The sequence below is a fragment of the Prionailurus viverrinus genome, chromosome D2 (assembly GCF_022837055.1).
Source record: "Prionailurus viverrinus isolate Anna chromosome D2, UM_Priviv_1.0, whole genome shotgun sequence".
Classification (NCBI taxonomy): Eukaryota; Metazoa; Chordata; class Mammalia; order Carnivora; family Felidae; genus Prionailurus; species Prionailurus viverrinus.
This window is the reverse complement of record NC_062571.1, coordinates 68,523,880-68,543,256: the sequence shown is the minus strand read 5'-3', so window position 1 is coordinate 68,543,256 and position 19,377 is coordinate 68,523,880. Positions and strand designations below refer to the sequence as shown.

At 34.5% G+C, this 19,377-nt stretch overlaps 1 protein-coding gene across 1 annotated transcript in view; it reads right to left on the bottom strand.

Annotated features, from left to right (window-relative positions):
• Window positions 1-522: 522 nt before the first annotated feature.
• The window catches only part of SMC3 (structural maintenance of chromosomes 3), a 38,038-nt gene continuing 19,183 nt past the window's right edge, over window positions 523-19,377 (bottom strand). Inside the window, exons 12-29 of the mRNA XM_047825728.1 lie at window positions 18,562-18,683; window positions 17,327-17,540; window positions 14,309-14,412; window positions 13,901-14,000; window positions 13,317-13,477; window positions 12,853-12,994; window positions 11,376-11,526; window positions 9,144-9,296; window positions 7,396-7,547; window positions 6,647-6,805; window positions 5,572-5,679; window positions 4,953-5,061; window positions 3,918-4,165; window positions 3,621-3,833; window positions 3,096-3,287; window positions 2,762-2,939; window positions 1,531-1,637; window positions 523-935 (exon numbers count right to left, since the gene is read on the bottom strand). Of these exons, the coding sequence (XP_047681684.1) occupies window positions 864-935; window positions 1,531-1,637; window positions 2,762-2,939; window positions 3,096-3,287; window positions 3,621-3,833; window positions 3,918-4,165; window positions 4,953-5,061; window positions 5,572-5,679; window positions 6,647-6,805; window positions 7,396-7,547; window positions 9,144-9,296; window positions 11,376-11,526; window positions 12,853-12,994; window positions 13,317-13,477; window positions 13,901-14,000; window positions 14,309-14,412; window positions 17,327-17,540; window positions 18,562-18,683 (2,685 nt within the window). The 3' untranslated portion in view covers window positions 523-863. The remainder of the gene's footprint in view (window positions 936-1,530; window positions 1,638-2,761; window positions 2,940-3,095; window positions 3,288-3,620; window positions 3,834-3,917; window positions 4,166-4,952; window positions 5,062-5,571; window positions 5,680-6,646; window positions 6,806-7,395; window positions 7,548-9,143; window positions 9,297-11,375; window positions 11,527-12,852; window positions 12,995-13,316; window positions 13,478-13,900; window positions 14,001-14,308; window positions 14,413-17,326; window positions 17,541-18,561; window positions 18,684-19,377) is intronic.

Sequence of the window (19,377 nt, the reverse complement as noted above, 5' to 3'; positions counted from 1 at the left end):
AGTTTCAAAAATAAAGTTTCCCAAACTTTTACTTAATCAGTAAAACAAGGAAATTTTATGGCTCAATGTTTTGGCTTTAGTGTTCTTAGCTACTCTTAAAACTATGTTCCCAAATTCTAATAAATACATTTTCCTCTTAAATTTAAAATAATTTTTAAAGGACTGTTACAATTAGTTAAAGCAACTGTTCTAATCCTCACCAAAGGTCATAATCACCTGGGAGAACTTTAGAACCAACAATGACCAGAACCCCACTCCATAAAGATTTCGATTCACCTGGCCTAGGGAAAGATGTCAGTCAGCAGTGTTACTCCAGCAGTTTAAAGCTCTCCCATGGATTTAAGCATGCAGTCAGGATTGGGAATCGCCGATGTATTTTATTTTAACAGAGTATGAAGCCGTGTTTAAAAAATCTTTTAGGTGAAGGCAGACCTTTTCTTAGGCAAAATAAAAAGCAGATATTTAAGAAAAATTTGTTTCTAGTCACACAACTATAAATAAAAAGCCACATAAAATACTAAATTAGTCATAAAACCAATTTAATTGAAGCTATAAAAAAAGAGGCAATATAATTGATAAAATAATTAGCAAAGAATATTTAGCATGTTTCAAAAGATTTAAAACGGGAGCAGGACACTTTACAAAAAGTTGTGTGGGAAATAAAATTCTTAAACTATAAGTAGAAATGTAACATTACAGAGTATCTTATAAAATACAAGGACAGAAATATAAAAGGGCTGTATATGCTCTAAATCTGAAAACTATTAATAGTGACTAGATATTTAGGTTTAAATGTACAGTTCCTGGGAATCAGAATCATATTACTATACACATCTTCCAAACCAGTAGGCAATATTTTCCAATTAACCATGAGTAGTATCATCTTCTACAAAGTCTTTGGCCATCTCTGCTGTGATCACATCAATATGACTAACCTGAAGAATAAATGTTAAAAACAAAGTCTGTTAAATCTTCAAGACAAAATCAATGTTCTCACTGTATAGAGTAATATTTAAAACACATGGCCTATCACCTATAAATTTTATAAATCTAGACAAATGATTCTAAAACACTGACGGTAAGACTTTTTATAATGGCGTTTGTTCAGGACATTAGTTTATAAAATATTCTTCATTTTAATACTCTGAAGATCCAGGTAAGTACTAAGTACTATTGAGCCACATTTTTTCAGTTTTTATTATTTTGCTATTTCAAAGAATCTTGAGGCTGAAGAGATCAAGAAGAGCTACATGGGCAAAATATAAAGGAGTGTATCTAACTGTAAAAAGCTGTGCACTAAATAGACAAGACAGGAAGATATTGTCTCTTAATGCCAATGAAAATAAAATCAATGCAATGAATGCTATAAAACTAATTGCTAAACTTCGTAGGCATTTGAAGGAAAAGCTTTTTCTTTACAAACTCATTGTAAGAGAAGCAACAACCTTCTAGGTTTTCTTGCATGATTTAAGTAACATAAAACAAGAATTTTACAAATATGAACTTAAATTTCATGTAAAAAAAATTTACCTTATTTCTAAACTTTACACCATAGAATTTGTCAGCTGACTCAAGCAGTTCAGGCCTAAAAGTAGTTGTAATAAATTGTGCATGTACGGCAAGTTCCATAATCATATCTGTAAAAGAGAAATAGTAACTTAATAAAACCCTTTTCTCAGTAGATCTGAACATTTAAATATTATTTGATTTTATTTTACGAAAGAGAGAGAGAGAGAGAGAGAGAGGGGAGAGAGAGAGAGAGGAGAGAGAGAGGGAGGGAGGGAGGGAGAGGGTAGGAGCACATGCGTAAAGGGGGAAGGGGGGCAGAGGGAGAGAATCCCAAACAGGCTCTATGCTCAGTGTTGATCTTGATGCTTGGATCATGACCTGAACCAAAATCAAGAGTCGGATGCTCAATCCACTAAGCCATCCAGGTGGCCTTAAGCAGATCTGAACATTTAAAAAACAACTATCTTTACTCTTTACCTAAAATCCAAAACAGCCTGTGATTTTATTTTTCATGCATACATCTGCAAACATTACCAACTTAATCTTTTAAATTAGGGGTAAATCTTTAGTCCACGAACTTACAGAATATGAAGTAGCAGCTACTTACCAACACAGTATTAAAAACGTCAGAGCAAAACAAGCTTTCTCACAAAAAAAGAACAACCAGGGCACCTGCGTGGCTCAGTCTGTTGGGTATCTGACTTTGGCTCAGGTCGTGATCTCGTGGCTTGTGAGTTTGAGCCCGGAGACGGGCTCTGTGCTGACAGCTCGGAGCCTGGAGCCTGCTTTGGATTCTGTCTCACTCTCTCTGCCCCTCCCCTGCTCATGCACTGTCTCTAAGATGAACAACAATAACAACAACAACAACAAAAGAACAACCTTCCCCTGCTGCCCACTTCTCCAAAGAGGTTTTGAGTTTACTAAAGATTAAATTTAGGTTTTTAAAATACAGAATCAACACTTTATGCCAGGGGCTATTCAAACATTAAGAAAAGCAAGTTTTAATATAAGAGACTTCTGTGTATAGTTTAACTGAAGTTAGGATTTTCAACAGACTCCAAGAAACACGTTGGCTTTTCACAAAACTAAGCTTTGTAAAGTAGTCTAAAACTAAATTCTTGAAAACTTTTAAAAGAAATTTTATTTACTGAATATATACCCTGTCTAGTCCCAAGTATGTTAGGCAACAAGAAGTCACAATCAAAAGAGGCAAGCTATCATTAAGTTCTCGTCCAGTATAACTCAAAATTACCTGACACAGCCTTTCTGTGCTGGGCATCCAGAGCCTGGTCAATCTCATCAAACAGGTAAAAAGGAGCTGGGTCACATTTCTGAATGGCAAAAATCAGAGCAAGAGCTACCAAGGATTTCTGTCCACCGGAAAGCTGCTGCATTTCTCTCATTTCACCTTGTTTTCCTGTAAATGATACCTAAAAAAACCACTTAATTAGTAACCAAAAGGGGTAAAATCATAATCACCTCCTAAAATTAAGTCACATACAACAATGCACCAATTTAATCTATAAAACATTCTACAAATCCCACTATGGTAGTACTGAGGGAAACTGGATATAAAGGTTTGTTACCCTAATTCCAACTCCAGTGAACTGGTCGACTGATGGGACACTGCTTTGTGACCCAGAACCCCTCTCACTTTCACCGCTTCCTTCTCCTTCATCCTGAGACTGACTGCCCTCCACGTCTCCTTTCTTCATCACCAAAGTAGCTTTGCCACCAGGTACCAACTTCTGGAACACTTCACTGAAGTTCTTAGATACCTTAAAATGAAGGAATGAATAAGTGTCAATTCAAATATAAATTTTGCTTAGGTGGAACTGCACATACTATTTCTTAAAGCAAAGACAAATATTTAAAAACAATCATAAATACTGTTTAATCTTAAAAACAAGAGTAACAAACTAAATTCTTTTAAGAGCTGTGCAGGATATTCTAGTTACTGTGTTAGAAAACTGTATGCGGGGATTTGTTCATGTGTATTAGATCCTCCTAGCAGTGGAAAAAAAACCTTTAAAACCTTTGCAAACCGAATAATAAACTAAAGGCTGAAGTTTTTGTCTTGTGTACATATTAACTACAAAATAGAAACATACCTGTTTGAAAGTTAACTGAATAGCTTCATATTTTCGAAGTTCAAGTACATTCATCAGTTCCATGATTGATTTGTATCCCCTATCCAATTCTTCTTGTCGTTTTATTAACTTTTCTTTTTGCTCAGAGAAATTTACAAACTGATCTAAAGCTTTTTTGTTAACATGGCTGTACTTCTTCAATTCTGTGTTGCACTGTTCAAGTTTTCGAAACAGCTATAAAGAGGAAAAATGTATAAATAAATTCACATGCAGAGAAATCTGCAACAAGACTTCACATTTAAAACCAAGAAGATTTACCTGTTTGAGGCTCAGCGTCTGGTACTTTTCAAATGCTTCCTGGGGAAGTGACCCAAGTTCACGAATTTTCTTCATGCACTCTTCTTTCTTCTTCAGCAGCATGCCTTGTCGATTTGTCATCTTTTCCAGTTCCTTAGTATCATGATTTATAGCATCCATGTGTTCTTTTTCCATATTTTTCCAGCGTTCCATACTCTTCTGAAGCTCCTTAATTCCAGCTTCTGTTTTATCAATGGAATTGTCCAAATCTAAAATGGGGGAAAAAAACAAATTAGGCCATAATACCTATTTTAAAGCTAGATTGTTATTTAACCAAAGATTTTAATGGCCAAATTTATCAAAATAAGTAGATTTTAGTTTTTCATAATGTTTGTTTAAATTTTACTGTGTAAATCTATGAAACAGTTAATTCAGGACAAAATAGGAGTATACATTAGTCACTCAAGTATATTATTTCACATTATTGAATGTTTATGTTTATAAAAAACTAAAAAAATAATTTTCTTCTCAGCAACTAGGTGATAAGAAACTAGTTCGGCTATTTCACACTTCTGGCAATAAAATTAATAATTACAGTCTCTCATAAAATTGTCACAAACATTTTCCAACAAAACAGAGATTATGATTTATAACCAACCCACTAAATTCCATCCACTATAAATTATTTATGCTGATGGAAAACAGAAAAAATATTAGTATATGCTTTTGCCTATTTGGGTATTTCATTGTGTCGTAAACAATTTTATCAAATAATCTAAATTTAACAAACTACAAAAAAATTTAATTTTTTAAAATGTTTATTTATTTTGAGAAAGAGCATGTAAGCAGGGAGGGGCAGAGAGAGAGAGGAAGAGAGAGAATCTGAAGCAGGCTATGTGCTGTCAGTGCAGAGCCCAACAAGGGGCTCAAACTCACGAACCATGAGATCATGACCTGAGCTGAAATCAAGAGCTGGATGCTTAACCAGCTGAACCACCCAGCCCCCTCCCCCCCCCCCCCCCCCCGCCAAAATCTTTCTAGTAAATAAAAATTCACCTTCTGATCGTGCCATAGTATCTTTTACTCTTTTATTGATTGCTTCAAGTTCTGAAGTTGTAGCAGTGAGAACAGTACCCCCTTCTGTCTCTCTCAGTTCATTAAGTTCCTGTAACATAAAAAGAACTTAAAACCATTAAACCACAAAATATGAATTCTGTTAGTTTCAAGATGTTATGACTTCAACAGTTTCTGACAGCGGTTATATTGAATAAACATTCAAGAGAACTAGAAAGTACACTCTGTATAACTACAAATATTTACAGTATCCATTAAAAGGGGGAAAAAAGTAATATAATTAGAAAATTTCTCAGCATGGGACTACTACTGAGAAAACATTAATAACTAACATTTACTGATCACCTAGAATGTGCCAGGATAATCATACACAACAGGCATTACTGTTATGCTTATTTTTCACGAGAGGAAACTGAGGCTTAGTAATATTAAAGTACTTGCTTGCACAAGATCATACATTAGATGGCAGTGCTAGAACTCCAACCCAGGGTAGGGGGGGGGTCTTTCTGTCCCCAAAGCACATGCTCTCAATCAAAGCCACTTGTGTGTAAGTACTTTCAAAAGGTTACAGTCATCAAAGAACCCTCAAAAAAGAACATACCTGTTCCACTTGGTCCAAGCGTTTCCTCAAATTCTCATTCAGGTATGTCTCCACTCGAGTAATAATACCTTCTAATTTAATTCTTTCATTCAGCAACTGTCTGTTTTCCTAGAAAAAAAAAAGTATTATTTGTCTACATAGGAATTCACATTTCCCACACAAGAAAGCTGTTTATTTGCTGTCCTCTCCATTACTTGTGTTCAAATGAGCTGCAATCGAGTTTTACATCCTTCTAAAAAGCCCTATATTTTCTTCATTTTTCTCTCTTATCTATTCAGAATGCTAAGTTTGTGTGCTTGGTTCATTTTTTTTTTCTTTTTAAAGATTTTATTTTTAAGTTATCTTTATACCTAACATGGAGCTTGAACTCACAACTCCAAGATCAAGAGTTATATGCTCTACTGACTGAGCCTGCCAGGCACCCCAGCTTGGTTCTTTTTATAAGACATCTGCAAAAAATACTTTACCTACTTTTCATTTTTTGGACTTAGTGTTTACATCTCCATATTCAAAAATCAAATGGGGGCGCCTGGGTGGCGCAGTCGGTTAAGCGTCCGACTTCAGCCAGGTCACGATCTCGCGGTCCTGAGTTCGAGCCCCGCGTCAGGCTCTGGGCTGATGGCTCAGAGCCTGGAGCCTGTTTCCGATTCTGTGTCTCCCTCTCTCTCTGCCCCTCCCCCGTTCATGCTCTGTCTCTCTCTGTCCCAAAAATAAATAAACATTGAAAAAAAAAAAAAAAAAAAAAAAATTTAAAAATCAAATGCTATTAAAATGTTTAATCAAAACAATATTATTACATGTGTAAAAGTGGTCACATCAATAAAGACAGCAAAACTAACAAGTCAATGTTACTAATAATAAATGTACATTAAATAAGATGGAAGAAAATGAAGATTTCTTGCATAATCCTAACATAGCCAGAATGCTTCAGAAAAACCTATTTACTCTTATGGATATTAGAAGTCCAAGTCTCACATACCTATTTTCTCAAGGTTCCTTTTTTTACAATCCCTTAGTAGCAAGAAACTTTTCACAATAGCCAATTATTAATTAAAATTTTGTCAGTTGTACTTGCCTGCTGAAGTTGACGAATTTCATCATTGAGTGCATCTACTCTCTTCTGATCTTCCAGACTAAGTTGAGAGAGCAAGTCCGTTCCTAGTTCTGCTTTCAATGATTCTCTGGTGGACTCCATAGCATGCAAACTTGCCTCCAAACTTTGTAAGCTACGTTGCTATGTGACAGATCATACATTTATTAATAAAGGTATCAGTCTGCATTACTTACAATAGTGAAAAACTGAGAACAATCTATATTTGATGTTAAAGTGAACAAAATCATATCAACTCAAGTAACTTATTAGGTATCCATTAAATTTGAATAGAACTAAATAGCAGTAAGAAAAATATTTATGATACAATACTATCAGGGTATGTGGAATAAATCATATTCCACAACCAAATTGTATAAAAATCTTCTTGAATATTAATAAGAACAAAAAGAAAAGACTGCTAGAATGTGTTAGGGTGGTATAGTTGGAAAAATTTTTAAAAAAACTGTTTAGTACTATTGATCATCTGAACAGTTTTTGTCAAAACTGCTACAAGTTTCTGAGACATACGTATTATCACTTGTAATTCAACAGTAATAGTTTAGTTTCTACCCTGTTTTAATATAATCTGGATAAAATGCAACCACATATTCAACTTCATAGGCAGTGCTTAAATAGACAAAAATGATTACTGACAGGACAACCAATATAACACGTGGTCCACCCCAATTCTAAATAATTAAATCTGTAGTGAATGGGACATACTTACGAACCTTTGGCATAAAGGTTTTCTCTGACTGCTGCCTCTTCTCTTTGAGCATCTTCATTTCTGATAATATGCTATCTCGAGATGCTTTAAATTTCCTTTGCTGGGTCTCTATCTGCTGCATTTGGTTCATCAACTGATCAATTTCATTATTAATCCATATACAAGGCTAAGGAAAATGCGCTCTAAAAACATCTCTTAAAAACACTGTGTATCCCCTTCCTTTTCTTTACCTCCAAATAAAAGTTATTTCCTCAGATTTATGGGCCATAACAATGCTGAATTAAATACTACACCAAATGTGTTTAATCATAAAGAAGCTTAAAACATTTCACCCCACCATTTCTCTCTCAAAATAACTTAGATTTTCCTTAAAGTTACATATAAAATATATATAAGTATACACAAATTTATATATAATTTTACTTACATAATGTTTATAAATTTTATATATTACATATATGTATTTTATATATATTTCATATATATATTATATATGTTACATATATACAATAAATATATAAATTCTTGGGAAATCCGAGGAGAATCTAAATATTATCTTTTACATCTTTCATTCAAAAAATATTTACTGTGTCATCTATTATGTTTAAATCACCACATAAGGTAGTTATGTATGAAGAGGAGGCCTTGCCCAATGTAGACAAATAATACCACCTCACTGGGTTATTAAATACAGAAGGTAGTGGATGTATGCTGTCAATATCCTCCTTTCTTAGTGTTTCCCCATGTTTTCTTTGTGCCAACATCTTACCAAATTTGGGCAGTTCTAAATATGCTCTACAGACCCTTGCAGAGTCCAGACTAACATGTTTATTTACCTTTTTCTCTGTGCTGCTGCTTGCACTGATGACACAGAAGCTATAAAATCACTTAAAAAAACTACCAGTTTCATTGAAGAATATCCCAATGATTCACTCAGTAAAAATGATTGTTCTTGATGCTGGAATACCTATATATATATTTTTAAGTAATCTCTGCACTCAATGTGGGTCTTGAACTCATGACCCAGAGATGAAGAGTTGGATGCTTTACTGACTGAGCAAGCCAGACACCCATCAAGTACCTATATTTTTTAAATTGTGTGACATAATGTGAAGTACATATTGAGCACTTTTGCCTTACACCAAAGTAGCATGGTTATCTTAAGAAACTGCACAAGTACAATGCTCCTGCTGTGAGCTAAACTAGCCACTCGTTATGGAACACCAGCTTTATTTCAAAGAACGGAGAATACGGTTTACTAAGACTTGGACTTTGACAGCCATTTCCTCCACTAACACTAAATCTGTATCAAATGACTCTGAAGTAGTAAAATCGAATGTACATTTTCAACCCCTATATTTAACTTCTTTGCAGTATAATGGTATTACTGATGCCCCCAACCCTTCTTCCTTGAAGCAATAACCTGGTTTTCCTTCTACAATTCTGATTGATCTTCTTCAGTTTCCTCTGTCCCCTTAAATTTTAGTGTACCTCAGGTTCTTTGCTCTCATAAACAGACTCACTGCTATTACCTATTTAATAGCTAATCAAAGAATCAATGTTAAAATAGTTTTTTCCCTGTCTTCAGGAGTTAATAAGTTTTGACAAATAAGCTTCTATGCTTAAAGAAAAATCAAATATGAAGAATCTTTTTCTCACTATATGTATGTAAGAAAACACACCTAACATGCAAAAGATTATATATTCTAACCCAAACACAGTTCTCCACAGCAACACAGGACAAAAAGATATTTTCAATATTTCTGCGAAGGTTTTCATTGAGCTTTGCTTCAAGCTCACCTAGTTCTTCTTCTGCTTTTCTAACATCTTTCTGCAATTCAAGTCTAGATTTCCTTGTGTCATAATAACCTCCAGTGAGAGCACCCCGATGACTAACTTGGTCACCTACAAACAAAACATTAAGAAAGGTAGATATTCTGTATAACAACTTCTTTATTCAATGATAAATTGATTTATAATCAAACAACTATTCTAAAGCTTTATTTAATGAGAATTAGAAGGGATTTATGTCAGCCTGAAAAACTTTTCCTTTCCAACTGTTAAAATCTTTGTTTAAAAAATGTGCCTGCTAGGGGCACCTGGGAGGCTCAGTTGGTTAAGCACCTGACTTCAGCTCAGGTCATTATCTATAGGCAGTTCAAGGATGTAGGCCCTGTCTCCGGTTCTGGGCTGACAGCTCAGAGCCTTGGGCCTGCTTCTAATTCTGTGTCTCCTTCTCTCTCTGCCCTTCCCCCACTCATGCTCTGTTTTTCTCTCTCTCTCAAAAATAAACATTAAAAAAAAAAGTGTGCCTTTTAGATGAGTCTGAACATCTGCCAGAAAGGAAAGAAGTGCTAATAAAAACTAACGGGGACATGTCAACAGGACACAGGACTTGGGAGCTTGGAATTCCCACTGGCCATATTTGGGAAAATTTGAACATCAAACAATAATGGCAATGCAGTAACACAATAAAAAAAAAAAAGTCACGAATCACAGTGCTACTTACAAAATAAAAAAAAAAAGGGAAGGGGTTCTTCTTTACAGAAGAGTGACAGTTAGTAAATACAGAAACCTTGACAGAATTTAAGAATCCCCATTTGGAATCCCCCGGTGTATTAACTGAGTCAGGCAAGGGCTAGCAAAGGAAGCTAAACTATTGGAAAAAAAGTTGTCAAGGAACCTGATATTCATGTTTTCTTAAAGGATAGTCCCAAATATCACTTACTAATTATGAAGAAGAAATGGTACCTTTATAACTCAGAGATTGCTACTGGTCAAACTTAGCATGATTAACAGTGGGACATAATGTGATGCAAGAAGTATACACCTTGAATGTTTAAATTGAATCTAATGATGAGGAAGCAATAAGACAAATCCAGAAAATGGAAGATTCTATGAAAAAGCCAATTTCCTGAGGGTATGAGAGAACAGGAGGAGCTGTCCTATATTGAAAGAATCCAAACAGAAGACATTCCATGCATCCTTGATTAGATCCTGGACAGAAAAATATTTTGGGACAACTGGGGAAAATTTTACTGTATATACTTTTTAGATGATATTATTGGGTTAATGTTAAATTTCTTAGGTGTAACAGTTACGATACCTGTGGTCATTAAGGAGAATATCCTTACTCTTAGAAGATACACATACTTAACTTTAGAAATAAAGTATCATAACTGTATTTATTTTATAACTTATTCTCAGAGATAGTTCAAAACGAAAAAAATTGTCTATAGAGATAAAGCGGGGGGGGGGTTACTTTCTTTCATTAACGTATAAATTATAAAGAGAAGGAAAAAATTAAAAAATGAAGGCAGGTAAACTTATACACCAGAGGTTCGTAACCTAGACCCTAGACTTCATGGATAAAATTCAGGAAATCCATGACTTGGTAGGAAAAAAAATTTACTTCTTTATTTTGATACTAACTTCAAAATGAAATTTACCAATTCCCTCTGTAACAAGAACTATAGTGCTAGTATCAGTACTTGTAACTTTGTTACCAGGAGAAATAACAGCTATTTTCTATATAACAGCTATAAGATTATACTTGCTGGAAATCTCAAAATATTGTTTACATGTATCAGTACTTCAAAATTATATTAGATTCACTCACTGCTAAATCTTGTTTTTGAATACCTTCAAGAATAAATTACTATGTCATATTTGAAAAAATACTGTGATTACCATGCCAATACAGTTTCTTTAGTGATCCAAAGTATTTTATGCACTTAAAAACATTTTGAGAAAGGGTTCACAGACTTTACTCAAGAGCCAAAGAAGTCCACAGTGCAAAAAAGGTTAAGAACCCCTACTATAGACCAAATAATTATACTTAAGACAGACATCAACTAAATAAAATTGTGGAACCTGTTTGGACTCTGACTTAAACCTTAAAAATGACAAAGGCACATGAATTTTGAAATACTTAAAACTGAAACTGAATTTATTTGTTCAAAGCCAAGAATTACTATTACAAACCTTCCAGGGTAATGCAGTCCATAGTGAAAGCACGTGCTAGCTGGGTTGAAACTTCCATGCTACGACAAATAAGTGTTTTCCCAAACACGTGTTTGAAAGCTTTGTCAAATCTGGGATTGTACCTCAGTTTACTTATCATAGGAATAGCATCCTAAAAATGAATATTTTGGTCAGCAAAAAGATCACAACACAGTTAATTAAAACATGCTAACAGAATTATGAATTACATCTTTATGAAATACAAAGAAACATAAATGCCTATTTCAAAACTATTTTTACTCTGAAGAAGTTAGAAAAATCATTCTACTGAAATATCTGGGAAAATGCATTCATGTACAGATTTTCAAGATCAGGGCATAGTGACAAAGAATTTAGTGGTTCCACAGTCAGTGGCACAAGTTCAAATACTAGTTCTGACACTCACTAGATGTATACTTTGGACAAGCTGCTTAACTTCTCCATTTAATAGTTATTTCACCTACAAAACCGTGATAATAGTACTTTCTTAAGTTGTTAAGACCAGACAAACTAATAATATGTAAAACACACAGGACAGCATCTGTCACATAGAAAGGCCAAATAAATGTAAACTAATAGTATTTCCTCAAAATGTTTTCATTATATATATGTCTTAGATATTCAGAAAAATATTTTTTCATATAAAATTTTCTTTTACACTCTTCTAAACTGTTAGAAAAAGACTTATGATTTTCACATTAGGAAATATATCCTATACACAGAACAATGCAACGAATATGTTAAGCTTAAATCAATAATTATAAAGAGAACACCAATATAGCTACCATGGAAAACAAGAAATAAAACACCGCGGACACTTAGTAGTGTGGACCCTTTAAGAGAAAAAAAAAGAAGAAAAAGCTGGACCCTTTAAGTAGCTTATAAGATTCTCACTGTTCCACCTAAGTTGTTATCATTCTCATAGACTTTCAGCTTTAACCTTAGGATAGAACCGTTGCTAATACATCAACATTCCGAAACCAAATACCCTCAAAGCAATTACATTTTTTTTTAAGAATTCTATCTGAGGAATATTTTTAATCCATTTATAAATGTATACTAGCAAGTAACAAAAGCAACATTATGCTTTCAGGTCCTATCATCTTGGTAGACATTTTTATTTTATTTATAAGTCATTTAAAAAGCATATTCAGAAAACTTAGAATATATTCACTTCAAACGATAGTTCCTCAGGAGTTTCTTCTTAATTTTGTCACCTGGGATACTCTCTCAAAGTATCCTGTGCTTATGTATTTTAACATTTTACACATTTGCAAGGATTTGTTTCATGTCTTGGCTGTGACCTGTCTCCCTTCCCATCCCTATGCTATATGGGAAGAAATCATGCTTATCTCACAGATCAGTGAATCCTAATGCACTGTGCCCGTGCACTAGCATGGACTAACCATGAGAAAAAAATGACTTATTGAAAGGTAGACCTTCACACACACCAACTCACATTGGTCTCAGGATAGGCAGTATCCCTGACATCTAACTTGTTAAGAGGCAGAAAAGTGACCTCTCCAGGAAGATTCATTTTATTGAACTCCATCAAAATCTTCGTGCTGACTTCATCCGAATCAACAATGTGATAAAATAACCTTACAGGTAAACAAAACAAAACACATTTGTATTGCTAGACTTTACAGTGCTATAAACATTTAAGCAAACAACTCAGTTTTTTTCTATGCAACCCAATTTGAACTGGGGTAGGGTGGGAGGGAAACTACTTAGAAAATTCCAATGGGGGTAGGGAGAGAACTACAATTAGGAATACTTAACGCCTACATCTTTAACCAGAAAGTTAAATAAGCAACTAGGATAAAAGGCAATGGGAGATATATTGTACTAAAACTCCAAAAAGCTTTTTATTCTTATTCCTTCTTTCCTTTAAAAATTCAAAATACCAAACAAAAACCTCACCTGTTGCCCGCAGTGACTTCCACGCATGTGTAGAAAGCAGGCTCACATTCGAAGTTATTCATCACAATGCCGTGATAGCCATTTTGAACATGCTGGTTTATTCCTTTCCTACGAAAGTGGTCCAGTACTTTGTTTATGCTGTCTATTCCATTTAAAATAGCCTGTTAAATTGTCAGAGGTAAAAATTTTTTAAATAATACTGCCAACGGCACCCCTCTGGTAAGAAATATACCCATTACTCTACACATTAAAAAATATTCCAGAGATTAAACTGAACACCCTCCCCAACAATACCTCACCCCCTTGAAAAATGCCAACTACATGAAATACTTTTATATTATGGGTTCTAGTCTATGATACTAATATTAAAAACAGGCTCTTCATCTAAACATCAAAAGTGCTAGAATTAATAGTATGGGTGGTAGTAACGCTGCTTAAACAAGACCCATCATTTCAAATTTATAGGACAAGTGATTTGCACTCTTATTTACTACCTGGAACCAATGACTTACAGCTTGAAAACTAATATTCTTGTGTAATAACTGGCTCATTGTAAAGTGAAGTAATGAAAAGAACCTGCCCACCTTTCCTGTTGCTGCTCTAAGAAGTTGCTGTTTCTTTTCAAGATCTTCTCTTTTAGCAGCAAGCGCTTGCTGTTCTGCATTCTCCTCTCTCCACAAATAACTGATCAATAAAAATTAGACTGTCTTTAATTATAAAAGCATTAAGAATAGGCACCAACAGAATATAATTGAGGATAAAATACTGAAAAAAAAATCAAACTTGAATAGTTCATTTATAACTTTTTTTTAGATTTTAAGTAATCTCTATACCCAACATGGGGCTTGAACTCACAACCCCGAGATTGAGTCACATGCTCCACCGACTGAACCAGCCAAGGGCTGCTAGTTCATTTATGACTTAACGACCATTTAACACCCAGTAACTTGCATTACTCAAAAAAATTAAGGCATATTTTAGTCTATACTAACTTTCTTTCACTTTGTAATTCATCTTTCTTATTTTTTACTTCATAGTATTTTCTGTCCAGTTCTTCTACTCGAGCTTTGACTTCATTAAGATCCTGATCCAGTTTCTATGGAAATAAAAATAATTCAAATTTAAAAACCAATTTCATGCAAACTAATCCACAGCGACAGCAAGATCAGTTATTGTTGCTAGGGGATAACACAGGAGAGAGGAATGGGAGACATTTTGGGGTGATGAACAGGCTTGTTATCTTAATTGTCGTGATGATTTCATAGATGTAAACACATATCAAAACTTATCAAGTGGTACATTTTAAACACATGCAATTTATTGTATGCCAACTGTACCTTAATGAAGTTGTTAAAAAATCCAACTCTATTTTTTTTAAAATGTGTTTAGCCAAGTGCACATCAAGAGAAAACATAAACCACAGAATGAATTACTCTATAAAATACTGCTAAAATAAAATTAACTTGCTCACTAATGATCTAAACCTTTCTACTTGCATAGTATACACCGCAGAATTTCAGAAGAAAAAATACATTCACAAATTCTCAAAATACCGCAGTCAATACTTTTCACACCACTCCCTCTACACATATACAATAGAACACAAGAGTTAGGATTATACTAAGAAGCAAAAAGTTATTCTACATAATGCAATCAGCACTATAATATTATCTCTATCCAGTATAAAGGTCAGACTTCATCAGTGGAAGGAGTGGCTGAAATACTGGAAAATAATGAAGTTCAAGCTTGAGAAAGAATGAATAAAAACTGAAAAATCTTCGCTCATCACCAGGCTGTTTCAAAAAGGCATTTGTTGAGGTTATTTCCATGAACTCAAGAATAATACATTTTCTTCATTCCAAGAAAGGACATGTAGCTATCACAGCTAAAAACTATACTAATCAATTTCCAAATAACTAACTACTGGGATCAACTTGTGCTTTCCATTCCCTCCATAAAGTATCCTGACACTGGAATTTTGAGCCTAGGAGATATTTTCTATTACCCCTGATCACTTTTCTACCAGTTATTTGAAGTTTGTTTATTTATTTTGAGATAATGTGCATGTAAGCAGGGGAGGGGCAGAGACAGAGAGGAAGAGAGAGAATCCCAGGCAGGCTCTGCACTCTCGGCACAGAGCCCGAAGTGGGGCTCAATCTCACAAATCCATGAATCCAGAGATCATGAGCTGAAATCAAGAGTCAGACGCTCAACCTATTGAGCCTCCAGGGGCCCCACTACCAGTAATTTATGATTACAGAACCAGTTGTGTTTGCTCCCACTATGTTTTCATTTTGTTGTTTATGCTGTGATTACATTAAATATTAAACTGAGAATATGAAGACAAAGGAAAGAGCTGTTTCTTTAAAAACCTGATTCAGTTTTGGATATACTTAAAGATGACTCCCTAAAAACTGAATTAAATGGGGAAATTAACTCTAAAAGACCAGGGTAAATAACTATATAACACATAAATGCATGTATTAACATGTAATATAGAATACATAGCAGAAATATAGCAGAAATAAGACTAGGGAACTGATCCACATTAAAAAAGAGAACAGAAACATGACATCTAAACGTAATGTATGATCCTAGACTTAACCCTGAATTCTGTTCTCATCCAACTTTAAGGAGAACTATATTTACATGTGTGGCTCATAACAAAAAAGTCCCTGGCAACTCCAATCACTACTCATACTCAAACATTGTGGACTCTACATCAAAAGACTGGTACGTACTCTGGTGGGGCGTGTTGATAATGGGAGAAGCTACTCATGTGTGGGGCAGAAGGTACATGGTAAATCTCTATACCTTCCTCTCAGTTTTGCTGTGAACCCAAAAATGCTCTAAGAAAGTAGTCTTAAAAAAAGAAAGATTGGAAAAAAAAAAAGATTAGTACATGAGCATACATTTGCCTGTTTAAACAAAATACTTAAGATATATATAAATATACGTATGTTTACATGTGCATAAATATATGTATTACTCATAAAATATAAATATACATATGTATTAAAATTCTATGGATTTATGGCTTTTCTGAAAAATCAAAAACCAATTGGGTGCAGATCTCATGGGTAAGAGGGTTCTTCTGTGTATGTACATATATACCTACCTCACCCTACACTTACTTGTCCTAAACACTCCCTTCTCATCACTTCTATCACCCTCAAGTTATCTATATATAGCCACACATAACACTTACTTAAGCATTTTCCCCCTTTCTCATTTTGAATGTCAGATCTTTTTTACTCTAGAAATGGTTTTATCTTCTACTTCAATTTTTAAGGAAATACTAAGTAAATATGTAAATAATGTTTAATTCATTTAGAAAATGTTGTAAAATCACCATTACTTTAACAAGAAATATATTCTGTAGTAATTTTTAAATTGAAAGAGAACTGTGAAAGAATATAAAAACGGAAAAAAAATTTAAATAAGTTATTCTGAAGTTGCATTTTAGAGTTACCATGTTAAAATTAAGGGTAGTTCAGGTACATTCTACCAATTCATAAAAATATATTTTAAAATACACTCAATCTACATGAATACTCACGGATACGGAAAAAAAAACTTCCTTGAAAAGGAAAATTACCATATAAATACTAATTTATATGTATAGTTATATGTACAAATGTTAAAAAGTGCTGGTCTTTTTTTTTTTTTTAATGTTTATTTTTGAGATAGAGACAGAACGCGAGAGGGGGAGGGCAGAGAGACAGGGACACACTATCGGGGCAGATTCCAGGCTCTGAGCTGTCAGCACAGAGCTGCATGTGGGGCTTGAACTCAGGAGCTGAGAGATTATGCCCTGAGCCAAAGTCAGATGCTCAACCAACTGAGCCACCCAGGCGCCCCTGTGCTGGTCTTTTCTAAGTAAGTACCTGTGTCTTATATATTTTAAGAATAGCAATGTAAACTGTTTGAAAATAAAACTTAACTAGATGAAACTGTACACGTTTAGGTCTTCTGAAAGATTGTCACAAAGCAGCTATAAAAGTTCTTACATTGTATTGCTCCAGGTTTTTCTCTTTATTTGCCTCAGTGTCTTCCAGATCCTTATGGATAGCAGCAATCTGTCTTTTCTTGTCATTAATAGCCTGATCTAACGACTTGAGTTCCTTTTTAATCCATTTATCCCTTTCTTCTTTTGATGTAAACTGGCTTCCTCGACCTTGCTTTGCATAAAGATCTGTTCTTTCCTGGGTAGCTTGGGCCAATCTATACAAGACAGAAGAAAAGAATGATTAAAAAGAGAAATAGGAAATAAGCAAGTTTAACTGCAATCGATATGTCAAGAATACATAGAGACAATAACCATTTTTTTAAATTCTATAAAAAAAATATAAAAAGGAACTGGTATCTAATAGAGCTCCTCGAACTAGTACTATATAATATACATTTTATTTTGAAAAGTCACAGTTAAAGGTGAAATAGCCCATATCCTAAGGATTTCAGGCAGACAATGTATTTACTCCAGGTCTGAGTTAGTCACTAAATCTAGAGACAGTTCTAATAGCCTATCTCAGGAATTTTAAAAAATGCTCCAACTATATGTAACTATATAAACACTTCCAACTCCTTACAATAAGACACTATCCAAGGTTAAGAGGCAAGGGAAAAAAAAAAGGTTAAAAGGCAAGAGAAAGACAAAGAAAACATTTAAAACAAGTAGAATACAAATGTCTAGATTACATACAATCCTACCAAACGGCAGGGGGGTGCGGGGATCAGAAAAAAATGGGCAAAAGGAATAAATAGTTCAACAAAATATAGGTGGCATAAAAACATATGAATGCCCTAAACCATGAAATGAGCAAAAGCTGGCATGTCCAACCTACAGCTAGATATGAAAATGTCTAGCTACTAAAACAACAGTGAAAAAAGGAAATAGGATGAAACACAGAATAAGATGTTGAGTGGGTAGAAAAAGAAAAACAAAAACAAACATCATTCATGTTTTAAAAAGCCCAACAATATCTCACTACGTTGTCTCAGGTGAGTTAACTTCTCAGAGCCTCAAGTTTGTCAAACCTACAGCGATCTCCTAAAGTTTCTGAATAGAAAAAAAATGTATGCAATATGTATACAATAACGCTTGGCCCACAATAGTTTTTTAATATAGCCTATTACTTTGAAATGGAATTTAACTTTTGCCCTCACTGTCTTAACTCATAACTATTTAGGTTTTATAGAGGAACTATGTAGAAAGTTAGAAATGTTGGTGAAAGAAATCCCATACCGAGCAATTCCTCGCTCTTCTTTTTCTTTCACACTGTTGAATTTAGGTTCTGTTTCTGCCAGTTCTTTCTGCTTTTCTTCTATTTTTTCAAGCAGCTTCTGCCTCTCTTTTAATAAGCGTTTCTGTAAATAAAGGAGAAGTACAAATGTAATCTTTTTTTTAATTAAAAAAATTATTAAGGTTTATTTTTGAGAGAGAGAGAGAGAGGGAGAGCAAGTGGAGGAGGGGCAGAGAGAGAGGGAGACACAGAATACAAAGCAGGTTCCAGGCTCTGAGCTGTCAGCACAGAGCCCAACATGGGCGTGAACTCACAAACCGCGAGATCATGACCTGAACCCAAGTCAGATGCTTAACCAACTGAGCCACCCAGGCACCCCAGTAAAAATGCAATCTTAAATTTTTTAAGATTTTGTGCTTAAGTCTAGCATAAAATATTTTCTCGTGAAAAGAAATCATGAGAAAACTGATCCTTCAACACAAAACTAATATTTATTTGCCTATTTATTTAAAGATTTTATTAAGTAATCTCCATACCCAACATGGGGCTAGAACTCACAACCCTGAGATCAAGAGTTGCAGGCTCCACCAACTGAGCCAGACTGGCCTCCCACAAAGCTAATTTTTTATTTTTATTTTTATTTTTTTAAGTTTATTTATTTTTGAGACAGAGAGAGACAGAGCATGAACGGGGGAGGGTCAGAGAGAGAGGGAGACACAGAATCGGAAGCAGGCTCCAGGCTCTGAGCCATCAGCCCAGAGCCCGACGCAGGGCTCGAACCCACGGACCACAAGATAGTGACCTGAGACGAAGTCGGA